The sequence below is a fragment of the Macrobrachium nipponense genome, chromosome 40, assembly GCF_015104395.2.
Source record: "Macrobrachium nipponense isolate FS-2020 chromosome 40, ASM1510439v2, whole genome shotgun sequence".
NCBI classification, from domain to species: Eukaryota; Metazoa; Arthropoda; class Malacostraca; order Decapoda; family Palaemonidae; genus Macrobrachium; species Macrobrachium nipponense.
In genome coordinates, this window is record NC_061101.1 from 36,145,683 (window position 1) to 36,164,162 (window position 18,480).

General features: G+C 37.3%; 2 protein-coding genes across 4 annotated transcripts in view; one reads left to right on the forward strand and one right to left on the reverse strand.

Moving 5' to 3' along the window:
* Positions 1–18,480, forward strand: part of LOC135212084 (WSCD family member AGAP003962-like) — an 885,772-nt gene that overhangs the window by 282,979 nt on the left and 584,313 nt on the right. The gene's annotated exons all lie outside the window — the stretch shown is intronic.
* LOC135212215 (dnaJ homolog subfamily C member 7-like) lies at positions 17,629–18,276 on the reverse strand. Its single transcript, XM_064245656.1, has one exon. It carries the CDS (start codon positions 18,274–18,276, stop codon positions 17,629–17,631), a length of 648 nt encoding a protein of 215 aa, XP_064101726.1.

Genomic DNA, 18,480 nt, shown 5'->3' on the forward strand with positions numbered 1-18,480 from the left:
TCTTTAATTTTTCTTAAAATCTCTCTCTCTCGCTCCTCTCTTCTCTCTTCCTCTCTCTCTCTCTCTCTCTCCTCTCTCTCTCTCTCACTCTTGAATAGTGCCATTTTGCTTGGTGAGACGTACCTGTGCACAGTGATTAATCAACGGATATCACGCGTTTAACATACGACTAGAGAACGAATTATATCTAGAAGTGTTCGTGATTTGTCGGTGATAAGATTAGTGTGAGTATAGTAGGATAAAGCATCTACTAAGTTAGTTTATTGAGTGAATTATTGTAAATTCGACCAGAATGGCAGTAAGCTCCAACTGTGGCAAGAGATGGCAAAATCTTGCTTGCATTGTAGATATGCAATATGATGAGTTAGCAGGACAGGAACTGGCATTTCTCATCTATGAGATCAATAACAGCCCTAATCAAAAACATACAAAAATATTCATTGACATATTGGAAGGATATGATCCTTCAAACTGGAACAAATTGGCAGAAAATATCATGAAAATAATTGAAGGAGTTCCAAATAAAATTCAAGTGGTCAAGAGACTTATAAAGAAAATCTACATCAGTCAACACATTCCAACAAAGACAATGAATAAGGTGAACATTGTGAATATTCTAATTGATGCAATAGGAAAAAGAATGCCTAAAGCATGCGAACTGTGTAAGGTGTGTTATAGCATAGTAAATCCCAAAAACCTGATCAGGAAATGTTATGCATGCAGCATACCCACGCATCCCCAATGTGCTGAAGTCCAGCAAAATACAAGTAAGGATACAAGAGTATTTTGCTCAACATGTCTCTCATGCATAGATAATGTTATTAAATCAAGACTTAATGTGCAAATAGTAGAGGATGAAGAAGATGAGGAAGAGGAAGAAGACGAAACCGGAAAAGAAGAAAACAAAACTGAAATGACAGAAAAAAATAATGAAAACAAAGAGCAGGGCAAGAGTATGGATGCGGAGATACTCATAGATACTACATATGAGGCAATCAAGCAGCATACAAACGAAGAAATAAATTACGACATGACAACGCAAAATAAAACCCCGAAGTGGCTTTACCCAGATCTGCATACTGATGGGAAAGAGCAAGAAAAAATAGAAAAGAAAGACAAAGTCTGCACCCTTTTGAAAAGAGGGAATTGCAGATTTGGTGAAAGATGTTACTACAAACATCCCAAGGTATGTCACAATTATGAGATCTATGGTAAATGTGCATACCTAGACGGCTATGAGGATGAATGCAGAGATCTACATCCAAAAATATGCAAAACCTAAAGAAGGAAAAGGATGTAAGTTCAACAAAAAATGTAAATATATGCACCCTGTAGCCATGAATCAAAATCAACTAAACAATAAAATCCAAAATTAAAAAGAAACAAATAAAGAAAGGAACAAAGAACATGAGGTGAAGGAATAAAACAAGCCATCACCGCGCTATGGTATGTCGGCAACGAAAATGCAAGCATCAGCTCCAAGATACAGTGCAAGAGAATAGAACTGTATATACAATGCAAGGGGAACGTGCAGATTCGGAGAAAAATGGAGATTCATACACAAAATGAATAATTATGATGAAGGAAGATCAAATATATTGGAAAAGTTGGATTTTTTAATGTCAGAATTTCTGGAAATGAAGAAAAGAACAACATACCAGAACAAGAAAGAGACATGGGAAAATCCTTATTATTACCCATATTAAATGAAGGGGATAACACGCAAACCATCATAGTGATGAATGCGCAGGGTTTAGCTACGAGTAACTCAAAAAGAAAAATAGAGTTCTTAGAAGAACTCACCCAAATTGAAAAGAAAATAGATATAATGAATATAAGTGAAACCTGGTATTCCCAAGAGACTGGTAATGATGATCAAATAAAGGGGTTCCAAACTTATAGATCAGATAGAAAAAATAGGAATCAAGGGGGAACCGTGATATATGGGAAAGACTTAAAACGAGGAAAAATATATGAGAAATATAATAACTGAATGTGAACTAATAATGGTAGAATTTGAATCTGAAAAATTAATGAACATAGTAATATATAGACCCCCTAATACTAAAACGTTTGACACAATAATAGAAAAATTAGATGATATATGTAGAAATTGCAACGACTGGACTATTCTCCTATCCGGAGACTTTAACTTTCCTTTCGTAGACTGGAAAGAACGAATAGGAGATTGTGGTTGTATTTATACATATAAAAAAAAAGAGAGTAATAGTAGTGCAGAAGATAAGAGGTAATTCGAAAAGCTATTATTTTAGACCTAGTATTTGTGAACGAGGTGAATTATGTTAAAGAAATAATAGTGTATAATGCAAGTATTTCAGACCATAATGTCATAGAATTAACAGTCCATTCCAAAGCAAGTGAAAACGGAGATAAGCAAGAGATGAAAAAGTGGGAAGGATATGGAAAATACAATTTCTACAGTAAAAATGTACAATGGTCAGAAATAATCAAAGATTGGGATAACATATTCATAAGTGATGATATACAGGTGAATACGGATATATCATATAAAATATTAGAGAAAATAGTGGATTAATATATACGGAAGAAGAAAAGTAAACATCAGTCATGCATACCAAGAGACAGAAGGATCTTGTTCCAGAAAATCAGAAAGTGGAAAAAAGGTCTTGCAAAAGAAAAGAATGCATGGAAAGTGATGGAACTAAAAAGTAAGATAGAAAATGCAGAACAAAAGATTATACAATCAAAAGAAAATTAAAAATGGGACTTGGAAGAAAAAACCCTAGTAAATATCAAGCAAAACCCCAAACTATTGTACTCATGCGAAAGAGATGAATAAAAGAATAATAGAAATAGGCCCTCTAAGAAATGAAGGGAAATTAATAAATGAAATAAAGGAAATATGCAACATATTGGCAGAAAGATATAAGAGAGAATTTACCCTTAGAATCGATAATGAAGATAATGATACAGAAATAAGGGATGAAAACAGTGAATATTTATCAGACTTAGGTATTAATGAAGCCGATATTGTGTAGGCTATAAATGAAATTAAAAATGGAGCAGCAGCTGGGCCTGATGGTGTCCCTGCTATTTTGTTAAGGAAAGTAGTTCATTGTATCACAAAGCCCCTTGCAATATTATTAAGGCAGAGTGTAGGTACAGGCAAGATTTATGATGAGCACAAATTAGCATATTTTACCCCTACTTTCAAAAGTGGATCAAGACTAGAGGCAAGTAATTATAGGCCTGTGAGTCTAACATCACATGTTATGAAAGGGTAATGAAGAAAAATATTATGAAACATTTAAAAAAAATAAAAAAATTTTAAAATTTGGTTTTGGTTAATATAGGACAACATGGTTTTGTACCCAGAAAAAGTAAACAAACCCAACTGTTAGTCCACCGTGAGAACATATATAAAAATATGAAAAACAGAGAAGAAACAGATGTGGTTTATTTAAGTTTGCAAAATCTTTTGGGAAGGTAGACCATAATATATTAGCAAAGAAAATTAGAAAACATAATAAATATAGTGGACAAAGTGGAAGATGGATAAAAGAATTTTTATACAAGAGAAAACGAGGAGAAATCGAAGAAAATTAGAAAACATAATAAATATAGTGGACAAAGTGGAAGATGGATAAAAGAATTTTTATACAAGAGAAAACGAGGAGAAAGCGGATGAAGCTAAGGTAATATCCGGTGTGCCACAAGGTACGGTGCTAGCTTCATTGCTGTTTGTTATTATGATTGCAGACATAGACAGTAATGTTAAGGACTCGGTAGTGAGTAGTTTCGTCGATGACACAAGAATAAGTAGAGAAATTACTTGTGATGAAGATAGGAACGCTCTACAAAGAGACCTTAACAAAGTATATGATTGGGCAGAGGTAAATAGGATGGTATTTAACTCTGATAGATTTGAATCAATAAATTATGGAGACAGAGAAGGAAAGCTATATGCATATAGGGGACCTAATAATATGACAATCACAAATAAGGAAGCAATTAAAGACCTTGGTGTGATGTTGAATAGGAACATGTTATGCAATGATCAAATAGCAATTCTATTGGCAAAATGTAAAGCAAAAATGGGAATGATTATGCTTTATAAAACGTATGTTCGTAGTCCACTTGAATATTGCAATATGATATGGTACCCACACTACCAAAAGGATATTGCACAAGTAGAGAGTGTACAAAGGTCCTTTACAGCTAGAATAGAAGAAGTTAAGGATCTTGACTACTGGGAAAGACTACAATTTTTAAAATTATATAGTCTAGAAAGAAGAGAACGTTACATGATAATTCAGGCATGGAAACAGAAGGAATTGCCGAAAACATCATGGAGCTAAAAATATCAGAAAGAGCAAGCAGAGGTAGATTAATAGTGCCCAAAACTTTACCAGGAAAACTAAGGAAAGCACACAGGACATTAATCCACTACACACCAGCATCGACAATGCAGCGTGTATTCATCTGAGGAATATATCAGGAGTGGGCGTAGATGTGTTTAAGAATAAGCTCGACAAATATCTAAACTGTATCCCAGACCATCCAAGATTGGAAGATTAAAAATATACCGGAAGATGCATTAGCAATTCTCTGGTAGACATTAGAGGTGCCTCACACAGAGGGACCTGGGGCAACCCGAACAAGATGTAAGGTAAGGTAAGGTCTCTCTCTCTCTCTCTCTCTCTCTCTCTCTCTCTCTCTAAACGATAAAGGTGAAATATGTATGTGCAATTTCGTGTTGTGATTTGTTTTTATTTTGTTATTCGAATCAGCCACTGATTCAGATTCGGTTCCCAAACCTCGGGCAAAAATTACAGCGCGCACATCATTCCATTTTCAGTCCTTCGAGATTGATTTGCATGCAGAATGGATCGGGTTTTTTCGGAAGGACCGCACCACATTTTGCATCCGTTGATATTATGGGTGGTCATGAGCTGCAGGCGGAGTGACGGTGATTTCTGATTTGTCAGATGAAGGATTCTCTCTCTCTCTCTCTCTCTCTCTCTCTCTCTCTCTCTCTCTCTCTCTCGATACACTAGGAAACTTTAATTATAGTCGACTGTCAGTTTTCATGAAATGTAAGCAAACCTGTCAGGCAGTCATTCTGAGAGGTGGAATATTTTTATATTCGCAGAAGTAAAGTGATGAATGTTTTCTTAGTTTTCTTTTCATTACTTTTTCATCTCTTCCCCTATTCCGCTAATTCGGTGTTGACCTTTTATAATTGTTTACCATTGTAACTAGTTAACTCCTCATTTTCTTATTTCATATTTCTTATGATCATTTTACAGTATACTTATATATATATATATATATCATATATATATATATATATATATATATATATATATATATATATATATATTACAGAAAATATCTTGTGGAAAACATGTTTTACTTGATATGCGGCACATATTTCTTTAATCAGATTTAGAATGCTTCATCCCACTTTCTGTAACAAAATGAATATTTTTTTTTATGCGAATTACTTATTTCTAGTGAATACCATAAGAATAAGGTTCATCTTCTGGTAATAATATTAATAATAATCATCATCATTATCATCATATCGTTTCATTGAATACGTATATAAACAAAAATTACGTATCTAGTGAAACGAGACCTGAGTATCCATCCACAAGGCAAATCCTCAACAAAATTCACTGACATCCGAAATCCGATGAGCGAGATCTCCTTTGGAACCCATCAGGATTATCAGTCTCCATCTTTTTCCTCCATCACTCCGCCCTCCAGTATCTCGATGGTCATCATCCCTCCGTCTATCGCCCCCCCCCCCGCCCCCCTTCAGTCACTCTCATCAGTTTTCTTCATTCCCGCAATTTCCTGCTTGGCATTATGCCGTGTTTTATTACCTGCGTCCCCTCCTCCTGCATTGATCGTGAGTCTTCTTCCACGATCTTTGCAATGTTCGTTTCCCTCTTGCATTAAATTCTTTTAGTTTCATTCAGATGCTTCCGTTTTCATCACCTTTTTTTCTGAAGGGATGAGAAAAATATTCATAAAAACTCACTGAACTTTCTTCCTTTAGTTGGAACAAGATTGCCTTATTAACCAAGCAGTCATGGAAAGCAGAAGGCAATTGCCAGGACATTTGTAGATCTTGAGCCAACGTAGATATTTTCCCCGGCGCAGCCAGGTTCCGAGAACGTCATCTCGAGGTTCGTGTTTTGAAATTCTCTGATTTGATCAAATTGCGAAGGAATCTCGAGATGGATGTTGTTGGTTACGGCACAGGCAATCGATAGGACGTTAGAGAGTAATGAAAGGGCCTAACGAGATGGAACTCCGGGTGGCGATGGTGGAGATGGGGACGATTGGATAGATATGAGAGGGGAAATAGTGGATGGGAATAAGAAGTCAAGATTGACTGGTCGAATCACTTAGCTGGTGGATGGAGAAAAAACATTTTTGAGGACGACGATATTTTCAAGTACGAGAGATGGACAAGCACTAAGCATACTATATATACGGTGTTGGTGAAGTTAACATCCAGTAAAACCTGTTTCTTTTAGGTATAATAATTAAATTGACAGAATTTGATTAAACTTCTTTCAAGAGAGGGAGCAACCTAAATGTTATTTTTAGTTTTCGTTAGTTGTTTTGTTTAATTTGGATTTTTTATGATTTGTTTCGAACTTATTACCACAAGTGGAAGGTTTTCTTGTCTGTACCACAAAACTGATGCCTGTTTATTTTCACCTCATTAATTATCCACGTTACATAGATGTCGGTAAACCCTCTCTTCTCTTGTTTCCTTGATTCATGTTACGGTCTGTTAATTGCCTCTTCATCAGTCCTCTGTCAAATGCATCGAGTGTCACAATTTGTTCCGCGGAGTGAGGTCTGGAACTCATTAGTAATATCTGATTACCATGTTTGCTCATCTCTAAGTGTGTCTTCGATCGAAAATTATGATCATCATTTCTCCAACCTTCCTCCCCGCCCCTGCAACACCCCCCTCCTCTAACATTTTCATAGTGTTCCGCCAAGCGTCTTCACTTACTCTTCTGCTTATCTGGGGTATTTTCATGATTAAGAAACAAAAATGCAGCATCTTCATACCCAACGAATACCCTTAGCGATTGTCTCTACCTTCTGGGCCTTTATATGAAGTTTATCGTGAAGATCACTCACTTTTCCTCGTATTACCATCGTTCAAATGCCATCGTGATTTTAAATATGATAAGGATGTGTTGTCTTTGACATTTACATAACATCCGCCAATTATATATCTATCGTTTCGATTTTGTCCATCGTGTTTTATGCTAAAGAAATGAAACGTGCTGCGTGCTGTTGAAACGGATACCTGTATTGGAGTACATTCAAAATACCTGTGCAGTAGTTGATCAGGCGCTAAAGTACTCAGGTGATAAGAACCCTCCCGATTCAACAAAGACGGGGCAGAATTGAAGAAACGAGGAAAAGGGAAGATCTCTGTTGAAGGGAGAGGAGCTCTTCAATCAATAATCAAATTATTTTCCTTACCCCCGTCCGCCCATTTCCAGGAACGGCGACAACGGTTGGGTCTCGGAAATTCCGTGTCCCCTCTCTGGGCGAAGGCGGCTGTCGGTGGGGTTACAGGTGTTGGGAAATGGGACGCTGGTTATGAGTAGGAGGAGGAGGAGGAGGATGAGGAGGAAGAGGGAAGACGAGATAAATCTCGCAGTAAAGGTGAGAGGAGGTCAGGGAGATTTGTGGCACCGCTGGGGAGAGGAACAGGAGTGTGAAAATGGAAATTTCGTCGATGCAAAGCTGGAACAAGGAGAGGCAGATTAAAACTGAGCTGTGATAGCAGCGGAGATAAGAAAGCAGATTGTAGTTGTCGTGAACGTGGATATGATGCGAGGAAAGCGAATCAGTATATTTATTATTATTGTTCAGAAGATGAACCCTATTCATATGGAACAAGCCCACAGGGGCCATTATCTTGAAATTCAAGCCTGGAGAGAATATAGTGTTCATTTGAAAGAAGTAACAGAAGGTCATTGGAGATACATAGAGAAGAAGAGATCAGTAAACCAAAATGATCGGGAGATCATGGTTGACCTATTCAAAAGTGGCAAACTGAACGAAGATCGACAGAAGAAATGAGGAAATAGGAAATCACGTGGAAGACAATGATTGTAGAGCTATTGTAAATGCCACAGTCGTCACCGGATGCCCCGAAATGGTTCTGCAGGCGAATTCAAAGGGAGGGGAATGCAAAACGGTTTCGGGAAAAAATAGGATATGGTCATGATACGTTACTTGTTCATCTAGTGTTTTTTTAGGTAGCCATTGTATGTCAGTGTTGTCCCTGTTTGGAAAGCCTCTAAAAATTCAATGTTGTTTCAATTTAGACATTAAAAATTAAATGTTGTTTCAATATGGTAAGACATTTAAAATGAAATGCTGTTTCAGTATGGTAAGACATTGAAAATTAGATGTTGTTTTAATATGGTAAGACATTAGAAATGAACCGTTGTTTCAGTATGGTAAGGCATTAAAAATTAACTCTTGTTCCAATATTGAAAGATGTTAAAAATCAGATGTTGTTCCAGTATTGAAAGACATTAGAAATAAAATATTATTTCAATATACAGACATTAGAAATTAAATGTTGTTTCAAAATTAAAAGACATTAAAAATGAAATGCTGTTTCGCTATAGTAAGGCATTAGATATGAAGTTTTTCTTTTTATCAGTATTGAAAGACAAGAATAAAATTTTGTTCCAAAATGGAAAGACTTGGAGATTTTGTTTCAGTCTTGAAATACATTAAAAATTAAACGTGTCAATAAGGAAAAGCGTTAAAGAGTAAATGTTGTTTCATTGTGGAAAGACATTGTATATTAAATGTTGTTTCAATCTCGAAAGACTATGAATATTAAATGTTTCAATATGGAACGACATTAAAAATTGAATGTTGTTTCAATATTGAAAGACTTAAGGAATTAAAAATTAAATGTATTTTCAATATTGAAAGACATCAAAAATTAGATGTTGTTTCAACATTGAAAGACAGTCGTAACGTTTGTGGTAAACTTTTCTTCTGTAGATGTGAGGATAAGTTTAAATTAATAGTGACAATTTTGTTATCTGAATGTGAGGTTGTTTCTGATCATTAGTCTGACATAGTGATAATAAGCAAATTCTTTTATCGTTGAGATTAAACCAAATCACATATTTATGCTGCTGCGAATTCTGGTGGTTCACAGTATAATCATCACGGTTTTTAAAGTAGCTACATTTTTGCTGTTCCCCACTCATAATTACTGAGCAATTACACGGTGCAATTTGATAGCCTTATCCGTCGTAATGACCGTAATGAAGAGATATGAGCTTTCGACCCCAAGCTTTAATTTTTTTACTTGATAGTAGTCTTTTACCCTGGGCAGTAATGCGATTCTTTGTTGTTATGATTGATAGCTTTCGTTCTGAAGGGGAAGGATCTGCAACCTTTTTTAACGTTTCTGTGACCTGGAAGATTTTACGTTTTTGATGTTGGATCCCTACTTTAATTTTATTTATTATTTCTGCTTATTTCAGTTTTGTGTTTGGGTTATAAGAGTTTTTTCGGTAGAAAGCAAATTTGCAACAATTATTTTCATAGCAAATCTATCTGAATTGACTCTCGTTACTGATATTGACATTCAGTTGTTTATAAACAGTTAAATGATGGTGATTTGTAGGTTTAGAGTAATCTGGCTTACGTCAACAAGGGCCTATGCCTCTATGTGTTAGAGTGTAATAAGTCTGGTATGGACCTCTGGACTACCGGACAACTGAGACATTTTTTTTGAGATGTGGATATCTCTTCCAATATGGACGAGGCCCATGTCAACAATATATCAGGCAATAATTGCCACTTAATAAAGTTGAAACTGTCACTTAGTGGATCCAGGTAATGACCGTCAATAGTAAATTGGTCCATGTTTTCGTTGAGAAAGCTAATTAATGACATTCCATTCCATTTAGTATTCCTGTCTTCGGAAAGGAATCGGTCACCTCACAGTGCTTCGAAAGCCTGTAACAGTATCGATCTCTAAATCTTTTCTGGTATGGATGCCCACCAAACTCAAGCTTTATCCTTTTATTTGATTCCTTTACTAGGATATTGTCTTTGCTTCATTTTGAATGTTTTCAAGTTTTGCTGATTTGGATTTTACAAGACACATGAGTGGGTACATTTTAGATCTATGTATGCCACATACAATAGATACTCGTATACGTGTGTGAGTCCTTATGGCCATTTCCGTAAAAGCACAGAAAGGAATTTATTCGTAATTGTATTTTTACATTCGTACATACATTTTATATCATATATATATATATAATATCATAATATATAATATTATATATGTATATTATAAATATATAAATATATATATAGTATATATATATATATATATATATATATATATATCTATATATATATATATATCATTCGAGCATTCGAGCTACAAATGTCCTTTAATATCTAATTCACTCTACCTCGGAATTGATATATTTTCATATATGTAAACAGAAAGGGAATTTTTAGTTGATGATAATTTCATGAACTAAAAATTCCCCTTCGGTTTACATATATGAAAATATATCAATAAGGAGGTAGAGCGAATTAGGTATTAAAGGACATTTGTAGCTCGAATGATTTATATGAATCACGGTGATGTGAAAGTTATTCATTTATATATATATATATATATATATATATATATATATATATATATATATATATATATGTGTGTGTGTGTGTGTGTGTGTGTGTGTGTGTGTGTGTGTATTTATATATAATGTGAGTGTATAGTGTGTGTGTATTTTCACGTGTTTTACACTTACATGCATACATACAACCCCAAAATACCTCCCCCCTGCATCCAAACGTCAACAGTGAGACAGACAGACAAACATCACGACTTATATTTATTAGCTTAATTATTTTTTCCCTTCCCCAAGTACCGGGTAGAATATTATCCTTTTGAATTATTATTATTATTAATATTATTATTATTATTATTATTATTATTATTATTATTATTATTTTTATTTTTATTTTTTTTTGCTCTATCACAGTCCTCCAGTTCGACTGGGTGGTATTTATAGTGTGGGGTTCCGGGTTGCATCCTGCCTCCTTAGGAGTCCATCACTTTTCTTACTATGTGCCGTTTCTAAGATCACACTCTTCTGCATGAGTCCTGGAGCTACTTCAGCCTATAGTTTTTCTAGATTCCTTTTCAGGGATCTTGGGATCGTGGCTAGTGCTCCTATGATTGTGGGTACGATTTCCACTGGCATATCCCATATCCTTCTTATTTCTATTTTCAGGTCTTGATACTTATCCATTTTTTCCCTCTCTTTCTCTTTAACTCTGGTGTCCCATGGTATTGCGACATCAATTATTATTATTATTATTATTATTATTATTATTATTATTATTATAATAATTATCAAAAGTAATGGCAGAGTTCACAGAATTGATTCTATATAAAATTCTTTCAATTCTCCTCATGATTTGTCTTTCTGGCACGCTGGTATTATAAAGCAGCTGGCCAATATTCATTGTGCTGTGGGTCGTCAACGGAATTTCGGGCTGGTGTTATCGAAGGCAACTGGTTATCAGGGACAGGCTGAGGTCGTCAGAGGTAAATCCAGTGAATACTGGATAGACCACTGACGACTACGGCCTGTTCCCGACCTACGAGAGTATACCTGTTGACGACCCCAGCCTGTCCCTGATAACCTGTTGCCTTTGATAATAACAGCCCAAAATTCCGTTGACGACCTACAGCACAATGAATATTGCACAGCTGCTTTATAATACCAGCGTGCCAGAAAGACAAATCATAAGGAGAATTGAAAGAATTTTATATAGAATCAATTCTGTGATTTCTGCCATTATTTTTAATAAAACATGTTTGAAAGAAGGTCTGTTTCGAGCATATTATTATTATTATTATTATTATTATTATTTATTATTATTATTAATTATTATTATTATTAGTTATTATTATTATTATTATTTTATTATTATTATTTCCCACTGAATATCCTAGGCTTATTTGTAGCCCATTTTCCCAACTCCCTATTCCCAACTGCTTATTTAACATTCAACCGCTTGTTGTTATACACAGTGTTTGATTAAAGCTGCCACTTTCACCTCCACTACTAGAGGAGGCTGCTCCTCATTCTTTCTGTTCCGTTTTGCTGGTGAGCAGCGGTGATGTTCGTCAAAAGCATTGCGTGTACTTGTGTGCGTGGTTGTGGAAATATGGCTGACTGTCTGTGTGAGTGTGTATGTGTGTGTGAATGTGTACTAAAAATGGCTGTCTAGCTGTATATCTACAACATGAATATGTGTGTATATACTTTGTGTATATATATGTATATATGTGTGTGTGTATTTGTATATATATATATATACATATATATATATATATATATATACTATATATATTATATATATATATATATATATTATTATATGTACACATACACACACATTATATATATATATATATATATATATATATATATATATATATATCTATATATATATATTTACGTATGAGCCCGGCCTTGAGAGAGGCTCGATACGTAAACAGAAATAATTGAGGGAGAACAAGGGGAAATTACTTGAACTTACCGTAAAACTGATTTACAGTGAATATTTACGCTAGAGGAACAGGTCGCCAGAAACTCAGCTAAATACTTTACAGCTATTTATTTACAAAAGGCTCGTACTGGCCTGGAGAAAAGTAAATGCTATTGGTCCCCACGTGGACCCATATAATCTTTCACAAATGGATAATAGCTGGCTCAAAATGGAATTTGGAAAAGCTGGTTTCATAATCTGCAGGAATGCAACACTTGCGGGCAGACAGACTTCACACATGACTCAGGGAATCTGGAAAAGGATTCCAGATTAGACAAGATAAAAGAAAAAATGACTTCTTGCTTTGGTTAAGGATAATTAGTTCTCTAACGCTGGGGCAAAGGAACTCTAATGTTTCACTGAGGTATGCACTGAAGGCTTAGTCTTTAACAAGTCACAAGGGGGGAGCACGTGGCCCGATGAGGACAAAGGGCTTTGATGTAGGAGTGATAAAAGTGAGACTTGAAAATGAAATTAGCAAGAGTCGTATGGTAGTAAAAGGTGCTGGTTTGGAGTTTACACTTTTAGACGTACCTGAATACAATGTTCAGTGTGGATCCTTTGTGGGAAAGTGCAGCGTCCGGCTTGGTCGGCTTGGTCGCAGATTGGGCGCGCCAATAACGCCGTTAGGCTTAAGTGTGGGATGCTGACTGGCCTGACATCCGTCCCAGGTCACGAACTGCAGTCGACTGAGAGAGATACTGGTTGTACTGTAATCACGGGGCTTCCAAATACCGCCTCGGGCACTGCCTGAAAAGTGATCACAACAACCAGCAAATTGGGAAGGAAAAAAAGAGGTCTTATTGTAGAGGTCCCTAAGATCCATTTCGAAGCCTAGCTACTCTTGTGACTTGCCTCTCTTACCCTAAGCTTCCGTCAGACCGGAAATACCTCCCTACGACATGCTCTCTCCCAACATCAGTTGCTTTAGGAGAAGGCATGGCTGCTTCTTTTATAACTATATTAATAAAAAACCTGCTGGGAAGGGCAGGCGTTTCTATAAACGTAGCAATATATATACACACACACACACACACACACATATACATACTGTAGATACACAACTGGACAGCCATTTTTAGTAAACATTCACACACACACACACACACACACTCACTTAGACGTCAGCCATATATATATATATATAGTGATATATATATATATATATATATATATCTGATATATAATAGATAGCTAGATAGATAGATATATAGATAGATAATAATAGATAGATATAGGATATTAGATATATATGTATATATATATATATATATTATATGATATATACATTACATACATTTATATATACACATATATAAATATATATAATTATGGGCCTTTAGCGATCGGAAGTGATCTCATCCCTGGGGCATCCTCGCCAATGGAGTGTCATCGAATGGGGTTTTATTTTTGCCAGGGATGGACCCTTCCCCATTCTCAGCTCCAATAGCTAGCCAAGAGACATGGAATCTTCCCTCCTGCCACACCAGGATCAAATATTTTGCCGGTACTGTATGAGGCATTGAACTTACGGGTTTTTACGCCACGCCTAAGGATGCCACGAACTTACGGGTTTTTACGCCGTCCCAGAGGTTGCCACGGTAGTAAATATGCAATTAATCACCCATTATCATTGCATAGCCATACTTTGCATATGTAAAAGGCATTGAACTTAAGGTTTTTACGCGCCAGAGGTGCCACGGTAGTATAATTCCAAGTAATCAACCCATTATGCATTGCATAAGCCGTAACTTTGCCATATATAAAAGGGCATTGAACTTACGGGTTTTTTGTTTTTACGCCGCGCCAGAGGTTGCCACAGTAGTATATGCAAGTATTCAACCCATTATGCATTGCATAACCCATACTTTGCATATATAAAAGGCATTGAACTTACGGGTTTTTACGCAGCGCCAGAGGTTGCCACGGTAGTATATGCAAGTATTCAACCCATTATGCATTGCATAAGCCATATTTTGCATATATAAAAGACATTGAACTTACGGGTTTTTACGCCACGCCAGAGGTTGCCACGGTAGTATATGCAAGTATTCAACCCATTATGCATTGCATAAGCCATACTTTGCATATATAAAAGGCATTTGAACTTACGGGTTTTTACGCCGCGCCAGAGGTTGCCACAGTAGTATGTGCAAGTATTCAACCCATTATGCATTGCATAAGCCATACTTTGCGTATATAAAAGGCATTGAACTTACGGGTTTTTACGCCGCGCCAGAGGTTGCCACAGTAGTATATGCAAGTATTCAACCCATTATGCATTGCATAAGCCATACTACGGATTTTTACGCCACTCCAGAGGTTGCCACAGTTGTAAATGCAAGTATTCAATCCATTATGCATTGCATAAGCCATACTTTGCATATATAAAAGGCATTGAACTTACAGGTTTTTACGCCGCGCCAGAGGTTGCCACAGTAGTATGTGCAAGTATTCAACCCATTATGCATTGCATAACCCATACTTTGCATATATAAAAGGCATTGAACTTACGGGTTTTTACGCCGCGCCAGAGGTTGCCACAGTAGTATATGCAAGTATTCAACCCATTATGCATTGCATAAGCCATACTACGGATTTTTACGCCGCTCCAGAGGTTGCCACAGTTGTAAATGCAAGTATTCAATCCATTATGCATTGCATAAGCCATACTTTGCATATATAAAAGGCATTGAACTTACGGGTTTTTACGCCGCGCATAGGTTTTGCCCACAGTAGTATATGCAAGTATTCAACCCATTATGCATTGCATAAGCCATACTTTGCATATATGAAAGGCATTGAACTTACGGATTTTTACGCCGCGCCAGAGGTTGCCACAGTAGTATATGCAAGTATTCAACACATTATGCATTGCATAACCCATACTTTGCATATATAAAAGGCATTGAACTTACGGGTTTTTACGCCACGCCAGAGGTTGCCAACAGTAGTATATGAAGTATTCAACCCATTATGCATTGCATAGCCATACTTTGCATATATGAAAAGGCAATGAACTTACGGTTTTACGCCGCGCCAGAGGTTGCACAGTATATATGCAAGTATTCAACACATTATGCCATTGCATAAGCCCATACTTTGCATATATAAAGCATTGAACTTACGGGTTTTTACGCCGCGCCAGAGGTTGCCACAGTAGTATATGCAAGTTATTCAACCCATTATGCATTGCATAAGCCATACTTTTGCATATATGAAAGCATTGAACTACCGGGTTTTTAACGCCGCGCCAGAGGTTTGCCACAGTAGTATATGCAAGTATTCAACCCATTATGCATTGCATAAGCCATACTTTGCATATATAAAAGGCATTGAACTTACGGGTTTTTACGCCGCGCCAGAGGTTGCCACAGTAGTATATGCAAGTATTCAACCCGTTATGCATTGCATAAGCCATACTTTGCATATATGAAAGGCATTGAACTTACGGGTCTTTACGCCACGCCAGAGGTTGCCACAGTAGTATATGCAAGTATTCAACACATTATGCATTGCATAAGCCATACTTTGCATATATGAGGAGGCATTAAACTTACGGGTTTTTTACGCCGCGCCAGAGGTTGCCACAGTAGTATATGAAAGTATTCAACCCATTATGCATTGCATAAGCCATACTTTGCATATATGAAAGCATTGAACTTTACAGTTTTTTACGCCGCGCCAGAGTTGCCACGTAAGTATATGCAAGTATTCAACCCATTATGCATTGCATAAAGCCATACTTTGCATATATAAAAAGGCATTGAACTTACGGGTTTTTTACGCCACGGCCAGAGGTTGCCACAGTAGTATATGCAGTATTCAACCCATTTATGCATTGCATAAGCCATACTACGGGTTTTTACGCCGCGCCAGAGGTTGCCACAGTAGTAAATGCAAGTATTCAATCCATTATGCATTGCATAAGCCATACTTTGCATATATAAAAGGCATTGAACTTACGGGTTTTTACGCCGCGCCAGAGGTTGCCACAGTAGTATATGCAAGTATTCAACCCATAATGCATTGCATAAGCCATACTCTGCATATATAAATGACATTGAACCCATTATGCATTGCATAACCCATATTTTGCATATATAAAAGGCATTGAACTTACGGGTTTTTACGCCACGCCAGAGGTTGCCACTGCAGTATATGCAAAAAATGTGATTTAACATGCAGTGCATAATCCAATAGGTGATTTGGTATCGATACCCATTCCAGAGGGTATCATGTGGCAGGAGAGGGGGTGCCCTGTGACCCTCTGAACAGCTGTTGGCTCTCATCGTGATAGCTTGTCTTCCTGCCTCCTAACAGCTGTTAGGTCTCATCCGGAGAGCTTGTCCTCCAGCCTACGAACAGCTGTTGGCTCTCATCCTGAGAGCTTGTCCTCCAGCCTCCAAATAGCTGTTGGCTCTCATCCTGAGAGCTTGTCCTCCAGCCTCCGAACAGCTGTTAGCTCTCATCCTGAGAGCTTGTCCTCCAGCCTCCGAACAGCTGTTAGCTCTCATCTTGAGAGCTGGTCCTCCTTCCTCTGAATAACTGTTGGCTCTCATCCTGACAGTTGGGCCTCCTGCCTCCATCAGGGAGATGAGAGAATCGCCAAGGATGCCTGATGAAAAGCCTGTTCACAAGACTTGTCTTTACCGCTACAAAGAAACAACCCATATGAAGAATTTTGACTGGTCATCAGTTGATGATGCTGCGTCGTGTTCCAGAGGCATTGCGATTTTCTTGGCCCATCGATGGTTTTGATTGCAGGATTGGTGTGTAGGAGGTGGGGGGACCTCCCATTGTTGTTTGCTGCCGGGGGGAGCAGCAGAACACCCATCTTGCAGCCAAGCTTATCGAATGGACCAAGAAGATCGCAGGGCCTCTAGAACACGACGCAGCAGCATCACCTAGTGACAAGACAAAATCATTCACAATTTTGGTTAATCACAGGCTGTTTCTTCTGTTTGTTTCTTTCTAGTTTCCTTTAGTTTTCTTCCTCTTCGTTGTCCTTCTAGGTTTCTTCTTCTTTGCTTTCATTGTCTTCTGAGGATCTGCCAGGTCCTTGATGAATTCCCTGACTGCGTTGTATTTTCTTCTTTCATCAGTATCACATAGGAGATCATTAGCATAGTTGACCTTGTGCATGATATCCATTCTACGTTGTCGCTCGTCTTTAGACCCTTGGCAGTTATCAGGGTTAAACTTGAGTGTCCGCTTCCTGTAGGCCCACTTTATTTCCTTCAAATTAGCATCCTCTGCAATACCTAGGATGTAATATGGGCAGCCATGACGTTGCATTCTTTGCAAGGTTCTGGCGGCTGCAACCAAATCTTCTTGATTATCTAATTTCTCAAGCTGCGTCATAGCTTGGCTGTGTCTGCCAAGCAACAAGAGACATAATCCCAGTCTTCGCCTGCAGTCCACTTGATCGTCGTCCATATCCAAGACTCTGAGGAAACACTCACTTGCTTCTTCCAGTCGTCCTAGCTTACAGAACATGTTTCCTTTGACCTTGTTTTCTTCAATCAGAGCATCATTCTTATTCTTTTCATTTGCCATAGAATTGTATACCACGGTAACTGGTGGTTCTCGTTCCTCTAATTCCTCATTAATTTTTTTCATTCTCCTGTGGAAGCGACTGAACTGTGGTTTCCTGGATATGTACTTTCTTCTTGATCGCCTAGATCCTTTCGTGCGAGAACAGATGATACTTCTCTCTGTGAGGCTTGCAATCTCTCCTCGAGTTGTGCCGTCGCCTGGAACAGCCTCTTTCTTTCAGCCTCATGGGCCTTGACTTTCTCTTCAAGGTACCCAGAGTAGAAGTCA

What these genes read in the sequence shown, in the direction of transcription:
- LOC135212215 (XM_064245656.1), bottom strand. Translation starts at nt 18,276, where the DNA reads ATGAAAAAAATTAATGAGGAATTAGAGGAACGAGAACCACCAGTTACC.